The 12,902-nt window shown below is 47.5% G+C and overlaps 1 protein-coding gene across 8 annotated transcripts in view; it reads right to left on the minus strand.

The window, feature by feature from the left end:
• The window catches only part of TRAK1 (trafficking kinesin protein 1), a 137,438-nt gene that overhangs the window by 74,818 nt on the left and 49,718 nt on the right, over positions 1-12,902 (minus strand). For 2 of the 8 annotated variants that reach the window (XR_012129581.1, XM_037003431.2), the window contains exon 1: positions 3,505-3,819. The exons of 3 other annotated variants lie outside the window; for them this stretch is intronic. Coding sequence is in view for 2 of the 5 variants with exons in the window: in XM_037003431.2 (XP_036859326.1) it covers positions 3,505-3,568 (64 nt within the window). In the remaining 3 variants the exon portion in view is untranslated. Of the gene's footprint in view, positions 1-2,245; positions 2,452-3,504; positions 3,821-6,792; positions 6,877-12,902 lie in introns of those variants that run through there. 3 more of the 8 variants (XM_037003432.2, XM_017658136.3, XM_017658139.3) reach the window with 3 other exon arrangements.

Genomic DNA, 12,902 nt, shown 5'->3' on the forward strand with positions numbered 1-12,902 from the left:
GGGATTTTTAAAAAGAAATGAATAACTAATACTATTTCTAAGAAAATAAAAGTAAGCACTGGCCTAGCACTACACCATTTACGAAAAGCTTTTACTTTATTTACACTCCTTACACTCATCATGTGACTCTGGTCGATGTGGTTATCCCCATTTCCGGATGAGAAATCTGGGTTGACGGAGGCTCACAGAGGTCCCAGGATGTGCCCAGACCACACAACCGCACAGAGCACAAACACGCCTCAAAAGCCAGCGCTCTTTCTACCATCCTACCTGTTCCTAGAAAGACTACAGAGGTACACTGTTTCTTTAACTTAAAGACATACACTTTGAGCCCAAGCCTTTCTAAATATTGAAAGAGCCTCACACTCTTTATAACCACATTTTTTTTTTAAATGACCAGTGTAGGAAAGAAACAACCCAAGATTCCATGACAGACTTAAAGAATTATTTTCCAGACCCCTGTGCCTGGGGCTGATTTCCACTGGCATTGGCACAATTTCCCTAACACACCTGATGTGAAATATCACCTAAAACCATGTGCTAAAAGTTCAGATTTCTTAGGGCTTCTCCTGGTCTGAAGTGCATCTGAAAATCTGCTTTTTTTAATCAGCAGGTGATTTTCACAATCTGCTAGCTTTTGGATCTCTGCAATTAGAGCTGGGATACATCCAATGTAGGTAACCACAACCCTGTTCGACACCAGATTTTAAACTGCAAACACTGAGTATATCTGTGCAAATTCTGTGAAGGCTGTGATATACTGTGCCTACAGCTAGCTATTTCAAATCTCTAAAAACTACTTTAAGGAAGGTACTGGGCAATCAACCCCTCCAATTTCTTATTATTCTAAGGACCTGCCTCATGCCCCTTGTTACACCCTCTGGGGTGTTATTGTGTGTTTCAAGGGTGGGGAGGATAGAGTGTAAGACTCCACAACAAAACTGATAAGGGGAAAGGACACAGCCTTCTGTACTGAATAAAGCTATTCTAAACCTCAAAGGGAAAAGAGAACAGCAGCATTTCTTAATTCCAACCTTAAAAGAGGAGTTCTAATTGTCCTGCTATCTATATTACCACCTGCATACATTACTTTTTCAATGCTAATCCTGCAATTTAAGTGTGAGTCAGTAACTCTGACATTAATGATGATTTTGCATTTTTTTCAAAACATTTGACTAATCTTTTGTTATTAGCATGGAAGTTCCCTAGAGTTTCCCTCATTAAAGATTCAAATACAAAATGATGAGAGAGAGAAAGCAGTGCTAGGGCTCTTCTCCTACCTGGCCTCCTCATGAGGCAGGTCAGGACTGAGAAATGAAAGGGCTATTGAAATTTGCAGTTTTAAAGATGCATATAAACAGAGGCAAATGGTATTTCCAGACCAACCTGCTTAGGCCAGGAAACAGCCCAACCACTTAGAAATGTGTACACAACTAACAGGAGAACTAGCACATGCATGAGACCTGCCCCACCCCACTCCACACAACACACACACACACACACCTTTTATGGGTTTCCTAAACTGGATAATTTCTGGGCTTCCATTCCTTTTATTTTGCTTTGCTAACTATCTTTAAAATGGGATTATAAAAATGCCTGTTGTCCTAGTAAATTCTGTCCCAATGGCCTTCTCCTCTTCATCCAATCTGAGATGGAGTGTAAAGACAAGTCTTTTGCTCAACACACAATTAGACAGTAACTGCAACTAACATTTATTTACCCTTGGATAGATGAGCCTCCTCTATTTTCCTTTTCTGTTGGTAGAAGATAGATCTGGCTGCCTCGGGGGCTAAAACTCAGCTGAGAAGCTGTGGGTAGGAAAATCCTTCTGACAAACACCCAGAGAGGAACAGGCCTCCTCTGTCTTCAGACTGACCACCACAAATGACTGGCTGTATTTCCACAGACACGGGGTGTAGAGAGCTGGGCAGTGCAGCAACTGGGTCATGAAACCTTCATCCCCCACTTCTAGGATGGATCTGTGGGAGCCATAGCTGCACCCACACGCACAGGCCTGGGACAGGTGCTCTGCTGTGACCAGTGCTCCCTGACCCACTGGCCCACTGAGGCCCACACTTTGAAAAGTTCTGGCAGGTTCAGTGAGTCACAAGGCACCAAGGAAACCAAGAGAGGTCGGTGGTTTTTCAAAAAGAAGTGTGCCTCTGATGGTCTCCTGCAGTTGGGTAACAGGATGGGAACTTGCTTCAAGAATAATATACCCAAAAAGAAAAAAGAATCCACTCACCTTTTCTCCCTGAGACCCTTGGAGCTGCTCACCATCACCATTACTCACAAGAAAGATGCACACAGACTCAGCACAACATTGTCTTCATCTAATGCTGGGGGACCGTGGGGCTCAACTGGGGATTGTACCTCAGCACAATACCCACCCACCCCTCCAAGAAAGCCTCTTGGTCTCTCTCCTACAGCCCATGGTCGAGGCAGAAATCAGTAGAGAAGAGATAATTATGTAGATCTTCAGCTTGCTAATGAGGCCAGCTCCCAGCCTGTTACATCATTTGGGTTAATGAAACATAGTCATGGTTAGAGCAATCTCAAACTCCCCATTTAAACTCCCCAGTTAACAAGCAAGTTACCTTACCTCCCAATGGTTTGTGAGGCAGGGAACATGTCACTGGGGAACTGACCCTCAAAATATAAATATTAATTGTAAATTGTGTTCTGTGTGTTGTGTGTGTGTGTGTGTGTGTGTGTGTGTGTGTGTGTGTGCAAAGGTATGTGACTTGAGGGTCATTTTAAAGAAAACAGATTAATGTGTCATACACAGTTTTGAGGCCGAATACCACAAGAGCCTCATGCCCCTCCCACGGCCTCCCTCAGAATGTACCTTCCTGCTATTTTCCGTGGGCTGAAACCTCCTCCAGCTTGTCCAGCCACAGAAACTCCACCCTGTCTGCTCTGGAATGTGCCACACCCTCCGTGCACAAACTGAGCCGGTGACAGAAGGAGGCAGTCTCTCCCGGCCCCTCCCCACACCTCTCCACCCACATCTGTGTGGGATCCCACAGGCAAAATTCATCTGAGTCGCCTGCTTGGTGGGAAGCTGCTTCTGCATTTTCTCAGCCTCCCCGCAGCCTCCAAGGCTGGGCTCAGGAAAGGGTGGATACTCCAGGCCTGCTGCTGCCAGTCCAGAGCCACCTCCCGAATACACTATTCCCGAGCACAGAGGACAGGCAGCACTTCTCCCCTTGCACATATACACACACACATACACCACCACAATCGTGCCTCACCCCAGGGACAATTCAGTCCAACAGAATTATCATGCTCCCCTTTTGAGCCCACAGCAATGAGCCCTGCCCACCTGCCATCCCCTCCACCATGCCTTGCAAACTGTCAGAGCCATGCATGCCCGCCGGCACGGCTGTTCCAGTTATACCCTCCTTCTGCCAGGCTTCTCAGAAAGGTTTCAGGACACCCTTCCACCCTCTAGCAGACAATGCCCCTACACATCCTGCTCTGTTTTGCAGGAGCCATAATTACCGTCTGAGCATTCTTCATAATACCAGTCTAGTTCATAATAATCCGCTTCAATAAATTTCTGCATAGTCAGTATTCTTGCAGACTTCACAGCGCCATCAGCATCAAGTCAAACGCTGCCGTGCCTCCCTGCCCTTCCAGAACACTGGGCAGGAGGGCATCCCAAAACACACCAGAATTAAGCTGTGCATTCTTACTGATAGTCTGGAGCCAGATCAGAAAAGGGACTGCGGAAAGAAAAATTCTGCGGGGTTGGGGGTGGGAAGGGTAGCAGGAGCAGAAAGGGCAGCGATTTGCAGAGCTATCAGAGCCCGGCAGCGCAGCTAATAAAGCAGCCAGGCCAGCAGCCCTGAATGGGAGTAGCCGGAACCGTCCTATCCGGATGCGCGGAGGGTGACGTCAGGGACACACACCACCACCTGGAGGTCTCACTCGGGCCTCGCCTCCCGCTCACCGCTCATCTTTCAATCTAACAGTTGCCATAGAAACTGGCTGGCTCTGAAAAATGATGCAGAGATGGAGGAAATGTCTTCCAAGGATGCTGGGCGCAGGGGCTGGCAGATGCCTCACAGGGAGAAAGGGGCATGCAGATGGTGGGGGGTACCACCATCACCTCAAACAAATGTAAGGACAAATTTTTTCACCTGACTCTGGGCCACTACCGAGTCCTCATTTGAAAAATGCCACCTTTTAAAATTTGCAACCATTACCTCTGGTTTTATTTCCTCAGCCTGATTTAAGACATTAAACACCCTTTCTTAACATTTTTGCCACCACCTAAAGGAAATGCAAATTACTCAGAAAATGAAGACATTCTTAGTTACAGTACTGCTCTCTGCTCATGCCTTTGCTTAAACTTCTGGAAAAACAGCCTGCAACATACAAAAAGAGGAGAATGCCATTACAAAGGAGCCCATACTATATGATATACTGTTTCATGAACATTCACATGTGTAATCAAAGTATAAAAATGTATGACAGGAGGAAATAGCCCACCTTTAGGAAGGTGGCTGCCTCCAGGAAAGGAGTGAGGGGATGGGGCTTTGTCCTTATAACTGCGTCTATAATATTTTATTTCCTAAAAAAGAAAAATGAGGTTAACATTTATCAGTTCTGAGTGTTTGGCATGTTTGAAACATTCAATAAAATGAGTAATGGATGATTAGACAGAGTTTAGACCTATTATAGGTTAAACTCCATCCCCAAAAGCATGGTTTTTCACCCTCTCAGTTCTAAAGACATTTGGGATCACATCATTCTTTGCTGTGGGGCTGTCCTGGGCACTGCAGGGTGTTTAGCAGCATCTGTGGCCCTACCCACCTAGACGCCAGAAGCAGCACCCTCTCTCCCTGCAGATGTGACTAACCAGAATGTCTCTGGATGCTGCCAAATGTTCCCTGGGGCAAAATCTCCCCTGACTAACCACTGCCCTAAAGCAAAGCTACCTACAGAACCTCCCCGGCCTGCTGGATGGGCACTGGGACTATCTTCTGTGTAAAAAGCAGCGGCACGACCTTGGGGCAGTTTTCCCTTAATTTTCTACTCAAGACTGTACAATGTGAAAGTGAGTAATAGTAAAAGGCCCCTTCACTCTGGGTAAAGAGGGCCCACTTCTTTCCGTCCATAGGGACCACACAGGGACAGTTTCCCTTTATTTTTCCAATGGCATATGCTAACTTCAGTTAATAAACTTGGAGGAAAAGGTATCCCTCCAGGGCAGGGCTTCCCGAGCTTTCATGTGCATGAATCACCTGCAGCTTTTACTAAAATGCAGAGTCTAATACAGCAGGTCTGCAGCTGGGCCCGAGAGTCTGTATTTCTAACAAGCTCCCACGTGACGGCAATGCTGCTGGTTCCCCTCCCACACTTTGGTGAGGCTCTTCAATGGGATGGGCAGAGTGGGGTGGGTGGAATTTTATATATATATATAGTGTGTGTGTGTGTGTGTATGTATGTATCTCTTTGAGTAGAAAATAGAAAATTAAGAGGAAAACTATATATATATATATACATGTACACAATTACCCCATATACAGAATCTTGGGCAGAATCTACACTGTATGCCAATCTAAATCTTCCTAAATCATTAGAAGTAGATGAGCCTTCAGTGCTGTGTTACAGTCCCTATAATTGGCTTCTTATGTTCCACCTGTGTCCCATAAGTCTCTCCCAACTCTGGGGTGCCCCTCCTCTCTTTAACAGCCTGGTCTCTTTACCAGGCCATGCTTGTACCCCAATGCAGGATGCTACAAGTGTATCTTCCCACTTGCCAGGTGGCTGATGGAGCCCATCTGGTCCAGCCTTTACACTGTGAAAGCACTTGCTGCCTGTGGATAAAATGAGTGTTCCTGTGGCCGGGATTCTCATCTGGCTGTGGTTGACTAGCTCATTGCACACCTGTGGGCAATATATGGCTGTTGGCTCTATACAAAGAGCTCTACCCAGTGCTCTGGGCATGACACGGTGGCTGCAAGGCTACAGGAGAGCAGAGCAGAGGCTGGAGTGGTGGCAGCACCGAGGACAGAGGCCCAGAGGATGGCTGTGTGGGACGACTGTGCAAAGAGGCCCAGAGGACAGCTGTGAGGTATGGCTGTACAGACAGAGGAGTCCAGAGGCAGAGACCGGCTTGCTGCATGCAGACTTGTTCTGAGTGAAAGGGACTTTAGTGACTGACCTGCCACCTGGAAATAAAGTTGGGTATAACCCTTTCACCCCAAGAACACTTTGCTGCCAATTTCTTTGGTCACACTGAATCCATAGTGTACTTGCCCAAGGCTGAAACCCATTGGCAAGACAAACATTAACGTGGTTCCTTGTAGAGTTGCTGATTCCATGTCTTGGGGCAGGAAAAACCCCTATGGGCCTGCAACACCAGCTTGCAAAAAAAAACACAGACTGCTCTAGGAGGTAGGAGTGATATGGTCTAGAAGCCAGCTTAGAAAGACAGTCACTGGCCAGGCTGTGATACTCTGAACCTCAAAAACAGAATCCAGTTAATAACAGCTAAAGGGAGTAAGTCGGGTCTGTAAAGGCCATGGGTTATCAGGGGGCATCAAAACAAAAGGGCTGCCAAGCGAACAAGGCAACTGACATATAAAGAAAAGACTAGAATAGGAGGATATTTTTAATTCATCTTAAGAATAGGGGAGGGTGGGTGTGTATGATTGCTCTGCTTCTGCCACTAATATCTTTCATAAAGCATGGTATGAACATTTCTCTAAGCAGGGTGGCTATGAATAAGCCAACCAGATATGGAGTGAGGGGGCAGGTACAAGAACAGGAAGGCCTGACCTTGTAGTTGCAGACTATTCCCAGGTAGGAGGACCGGGTCCTGCGCTGCAAGCTCTGCTATAGATTCTCTGGTGTAAACACTGAAGAGAACTAATAGATTTGGCCTGCAATTAAGAAAAATCAATAAATACATCTGTAATCAGATTGAAATGTTTAGAAGAATTTAGTAAAATTGCTGTTTCTAATTATTAATTATGTGAGCATATACATTAAATATTCATATACATACAATTTTATATATACATGTACAACAGTTATAAGTAAGTTGCTATTCAATACATTTTTTAAATGAATAAGCACTAACAATTTTGGGTTAAATGACTCATGAGGCAGTTGTGAGTTACCCCACAGTGTGGCAGACGGCAGAGGTCTTGCTACATGCCCCCTTCCTGTGCACCCGCAGCTGATGGCACAGGCCCTGCCCAGTCCCTTGTCAAGCCAACTGAACAAACAGGTCGGCATAAGGGGGGCTCCCTGAGCTCCTGCCTCCTGCCTGGAAGCAGAGCTACTCGGCACTGTCAACCCCTCTGCAAGGTGCTGCCAGTCTCCAGTGCTTTCCTGCCTTTTGCAAGTACTGCTGGCCTTCCACCTGCAGCCAGGAGCCCAAGACAGAAGAGGGAAAAGTCCCAAAGGGGTTTCCCATTCTTGGGTGGGGGACAGGTGGGGAGCACACAAAATAAAACCTTACAAGCAGGCCTTCCTTCTACTACAGAAGACTGACTAACAAGATGCCTCTGCGGGTTCTCTCTCTCTGATCTGTATTTTTTAAAAACATTGCCCCTGCCAGTCACTGAGCGCACACAGCAGAAGGCAGGCTGCTACGAACAGCTTGCTGTCAACTACCTCCCTCCACCAAAACCATCTCTACCTAATTGTAGGCACAGGAAAAGCAGGCACCCATTCCCCTCCAAGGGGCAGGTGGGGGCAGAACAAAGCCTGGCTTTTAGGAAACACACCCCAAGGCAAGGAAACAGAATCCAATAGAGCACTGCAGAGCCCAGGTGCACCCTGGCCTCAGGGCCATTCTCATGAAAACCCGGACATCTGAGATGGATACAAGAGAACACAGCACTGGGGCTTATTGCACAGTTCCAAGCTGCCGCCTGCAGCCAGTGGGGCAGGGGGCTGCATGGGCCATCGCACTCTTGGGACAAGTGGGTCGTGTGGTAGATGTCTCAGGCTTTAAAACACAAACTAGAAGTTCAAAGGGTCCCCAGTTCTGCTCCTGCCATAACTCTGAACTGCTGTGGCTCGAGCCCAACACCCAGGAGGAGCGAATGGGGTGCAGCTGAGCCATCATGTCAATTTCCTACCTGAGTCCATTCCAGCTTTGTCTTAGACATGCTAGATTAACATGAAAAGGAAAATGGTCAATCTGTACAGAATAGCGTGCCAAACATTTTTGTTCTTTAGAGAAAAAGAAAAGATACTCAACATTGGAATCTGGTTTTATGAGAACAATGAAAGCTGGCAGATGACAGATGACAAAAAGTAAGCCTAAGGGCCATGTGGTAGATCAGCCCACCGGGATGAGAACCTGGTTGCCCTGCTTCCCAGGACACTATGCCCAGGAATCTGTGCTGTGAGGACCTGGCTGCTTTTGACCACCTCCCAGAGTCAGGCGCCTTCAATCCTCCCAGCACGTGGTGTCCAGGCCACACCGGATGGAGGCACCGCGACCATGCGTGGCTGACCTGTGGGGAGCACTGCACAGCCAGGGCTTCTCTGCTCCCACCTCTGACCCTGCAGACATCAGTGCAGCTAAAAGTGGTAAAAATGCACGCGAAGAAGAGTCCACTCATGGGAGGAGCAAGCCAGAGATGGGGGAAGGCACGACTGCAGGGCCCACTCAGGACTCCGCCTATAGACAGGACAGCCGGGGTCTAAGGGGCAGCAGAAAGGACGGCTGGGACACGGGCATTCCCATGAGACAGATTCATGGCCACTGTTCATAAGTGTAATTTGTGTATTTCAGTATTGTTTTGTTAGTGCATGATAATGAAAAGCTTTCCCTGGCCATTAGATCCCTTCTCCATTCCACTCCCATGATTTATCTTTCCTTCCCTCACTTAACCACACCCACCACACACAAGGCCCCCGTGAGAACAGATCCTCAGTGTTCCACAAGCGCCCCCACCCTCCAACCCCACATGCACACCCTGTTTTCTCCTAGTCACCACCTCATAAAACTATTGACCCTCCGGTTCACAAGGTCACTCTGGCTGTTGTTTATCCATTTAATTTGAGACTTAGTGCATATTGTGGTCTTTGTTTTTATTTCACTTAGGATTTTTATTAGATGAAGGTGATCTTTGGAAGGTGGCAACAAAATGATCTTTGTACTCTTGAGAGGGTTTTAAGCTTTGTGTTGTTTTTTCAAAAAATATGAGAAAGGTGCCATGTACATAGATAAATCTTAATGAGAAAAGTCCTGGGTGATTTAAAACATGCTTAGAGAATAGGCAAATACTTCAGTAGTGTTCTATTTGAGAATCCTCTCAATTCTAGCTAAATGCCTACAGATAATATGCATTACTGTTCTCTCTCATGAAACTGCCCTTGGTAAGAAGTTTGATTCCTTGATAACACTTTAATTTACAAAAATACACATGCATACACACACGTATCTTTAAATGATTTACCACACTTGCATAAACTTCAGTAATCTCCTTCATGATCATTATCTATTGTTACCATTTTCTGAACATTCACTAATGGGTAGCAACCTGCACAAACTAAGAGAAAAGTCAGGGGTCTTGTAGAAAATATGTAAGATGTGTTCACACTTCCTAAAGACAAAATCTGATGTTTTCAGACAAATTGCTTCTAAATACTGAATGGCCTGATGTCCTGGAAGTAAAAAGGTTTGGTTGAAGCTGAGAAGATCACAAGTCAGAGCTCAAGAAATGTGATATTCTGTCCATTTTAGGTACCTCAAAAGAACATAAGACCTTTTCAAAGCACATATAATATGAAAGAAAAGGCCTGGGCTGCACTGAGGATATCATACTATGGAAGAGAAAGGGCCTGGGCATGGTACAGCGGGACTCAGGCCCTGCCTCTTACCCTTCCCGTGTGACCTTGGGCAGATAACAGAGGGTCCCTCTGAACCTCAGCCTCCTTCTCTTAAAACAGAGATAAAGACAGTCTCCACCTTGGAAGGCTGCTGGCAGGACTTGGAATGCCAGGAACATAATAAACCTCAGTGGATATCCTTTTCATCAATTATTAACCACCTTCATTTACAAACCATGCAGCAGAAACTGGAGGTGAAACCCAAAAGGAATTTTTAAGACCAAACTCCTTTTAAAGACCACTTATGGTCATTAGAAGGCCAGGACTGAGAACTGAGAAAGGGGTGCGCTCCCTGATTCTGTAAACAGAGGCAAGTACCTCTGCTTTCTCAACCTGAAAATCAGAAACAGACACTATCTCCCAAAGCCGCATTTTCCAACAGTCACAGAACTCTCTGTAAACCCACCAGAAAGAAAACTGAGGGACAAAGAGGTTCTGTGATGTCCTCATGGTGACAACAAGAACAGGTTTCAGAACCAGGGCCGAAATGTCAGTTTAGTATCTGAATTTAGGAGAGGGGAGACCATGCCTTTGTGAATGGAAGGATGTGAAGGGGCTGGAGGCTGAGCGCCTGGGCCCGCGACAGCCAGGCAGGCGGTGAGGACAGCTGGCCTGAGGGCGACAAGCTAGTTTCACATGAGGTCCTGACAATACGTCCAGTGCACAGAGAGGGAAACGCCGATGCTGCCTATAAGGCCAGCAGATGCTGCCTATAAGGCCAGCAGCTCGAGCCAAGGAGGTGTGCAACAGGAGACCCCAAGACAGAAGACTGACAAATTTCCACAACTAAGCAAATGATACAGCAAAGAGATTCACCAGAAATGGAAACAAACAAAACCAGAGAATCAGTCTGTGGGGGAGGAGGATTAGGATACTGCCCCAGGTGGTCCAATGACACACAAATATGGGCTGTAAAGGGAAGGCCCAGTGGGACATACTTTGAATAGGGCTTTTGTCTTCTACCATCACCCCAGTCCTCTTTAACAAGAGCACGGAGAGGAAACGTGACTTGTGGTAAGGAGGCTCCACTTACCACGTGTTGGTTAGAATGCAGGAATGCACTACTGGCCTCCTCCTCCTTTTTCTAAGCACACCTGGTTGACCTCTAACCAAAACAAGGAGCCACTGAGCCCGTGAAGGCCCCGCCCGATGCCCACGGCCTGCTGGCACCGCCGGCCAGCAGACCACCACGTGTGCCGGACCACTCGGGCTCCAAGGGATTCGGCCCTTGCCCCACTGACAGTCGTTTGCTCCCAAACCGGTTTGTGTCCATTTTGCTTATTAATGTAAGTATACAATTATGTTTATTAATTCGTGGATAGTACAAAAAGAAAGGTGTTTATATGAAAGCTAAGTTTAATACTTTGAAAGACACAATTTAGGATTAAATGGCCAATTAGATTTGATGAAACAACTGCATTATATTTGAGAAAAACCACGTAACAAAAACAGAATCATATACTTCAAATGTAGCGTATGTATCCTACTGGGCTCCTGGCAAACATGGTAAAAGGCTTAGTGTAAGCCTCCCAAACAGAGCGCACTCAGCATCACTACTGGCTACCACCATGCGAGCAGACAGAGTGGTGAGCTGTGGAGGCGGGCAAAGGAAAGGTAACAGGAGTGGGTGAGCTGGTCCAGGAAGGTTTCTCTGGGGAGGCACACTTGTGCTGGGATCTAAAGAACAGGAAAGAAGGGGAGGAGGGCACAGGGGGCCTCTCCTCCATTAGGCGAGTTTGGAGCACTCACCAGCCTGGCTGATGCTCTAACAGGGAGGGTGGAATGAGGCTGGATGCAGAGAGAGCAAGAGCCAGGTCAAGGGTGCTTGAAGACCCTGCATTTTATCCAAAGAGCAATGGGAAGTAAAGGAGTGGTATGACCCAAATAGGTCTCGAAAAAAGCCCAGCCAGGCCACTGAGTCAAAGGAGAATGGGTGAGCAGCCCAAACGGAAGCAGAAAGGCAGCGCAGCAGCCCAGGAACGAGGGCACAGCAGCTCCATCCAGGGTGGTGGCGGCAGGCTCAGAGAAGGGATCCGAGATGTACTGGCAGAGAGAATTAACAGGGCCAGCTGATGGCCCGGAGGACATGGAAATGGGGTGACTATGTCACATATGGCCAGACAGACATGTACAGAGGGGAAGAATTCCAGTTTTATGTTAAGACAGGGTTTCTAAGCCTGGAGAGGGGGTGGAGGAAGGGAGAGGGGAGGTCAGAGGGGGCATACATTTGGGAGCACCAGCACGTGGCTGGTATTTGAAGCCTTGGGAAGAGAGCACAGAGAGAGAAGCGGGCTGGGCACTAAGCATGAGAGCAGCAATTCTGGTGCCCCGGAAGGTGGACTCACAGGCCACACGAGACAATTTCTGCCAGTGGGGCCTGAGGCAGGCACAGTTTCAAAAGTCCTCTTGGTTCATCAGGGTTGAGGCCACTGATTTAGAAGCTCAGAGGAAAAGAAGAGAAACTGGTAGAAGAGGCCGGAAAGACAGACGGGGAATCCAGGAGCAAGTAAGGTACTGTCCAGACGGAGTGGTCACTGTGCCAACCCGCCCCAGAGCACCAGGAGGAGGAACCTCAGGTATGGTGTGCAGAGAGGGTGGGGTTCAGCCACACTGCCGCCAGGTCACCCCCAGGCTGCACCTCGTCCCAGGCAGACTGCCGCCACCTGCGACGAGATATGTGCGAGTACCGTACCACTAGGCTCAGACAAACACGTGTGATGCCTGAGGCTGTGTGGACACAAGTGAATGAACAGGCAGAAACGGGGGCATGATACCCACTGTGGGTTCCACTTCATGGCCCAACTCAAGTGCTGTGGCGACAAGCAGGGGACCATACGTGGCTGCTGGCCCCGAGCAAGCTGGCCGCAAGAGCTTGGAGTCACTCCACTAGAGGCCTCAGGTGCCCCATCTGTACGATTATGGTTGGACTGTATTCACAGAATTTTTTTTGTTTGTTTAAACTAAATTTTTAAAACTGAAAATGGCATGGGGAGCTGCTTTAATATGCAGGTCCCCAAACCCTGCTTGCTTCTCCT

Source organism: Manis javanica, chromosome 3, assembly GCF_040802235.1.
Source record: "Manis javanica isolate MJ-LG chromosome 3, MJ_LKY, whole genome shotgun sequence".
Lineage (NCBI taxonomy): Eukaryota > Metazoa > Chordata > Mammalia > Pholidota > Manidae > Manis > Manis javanica.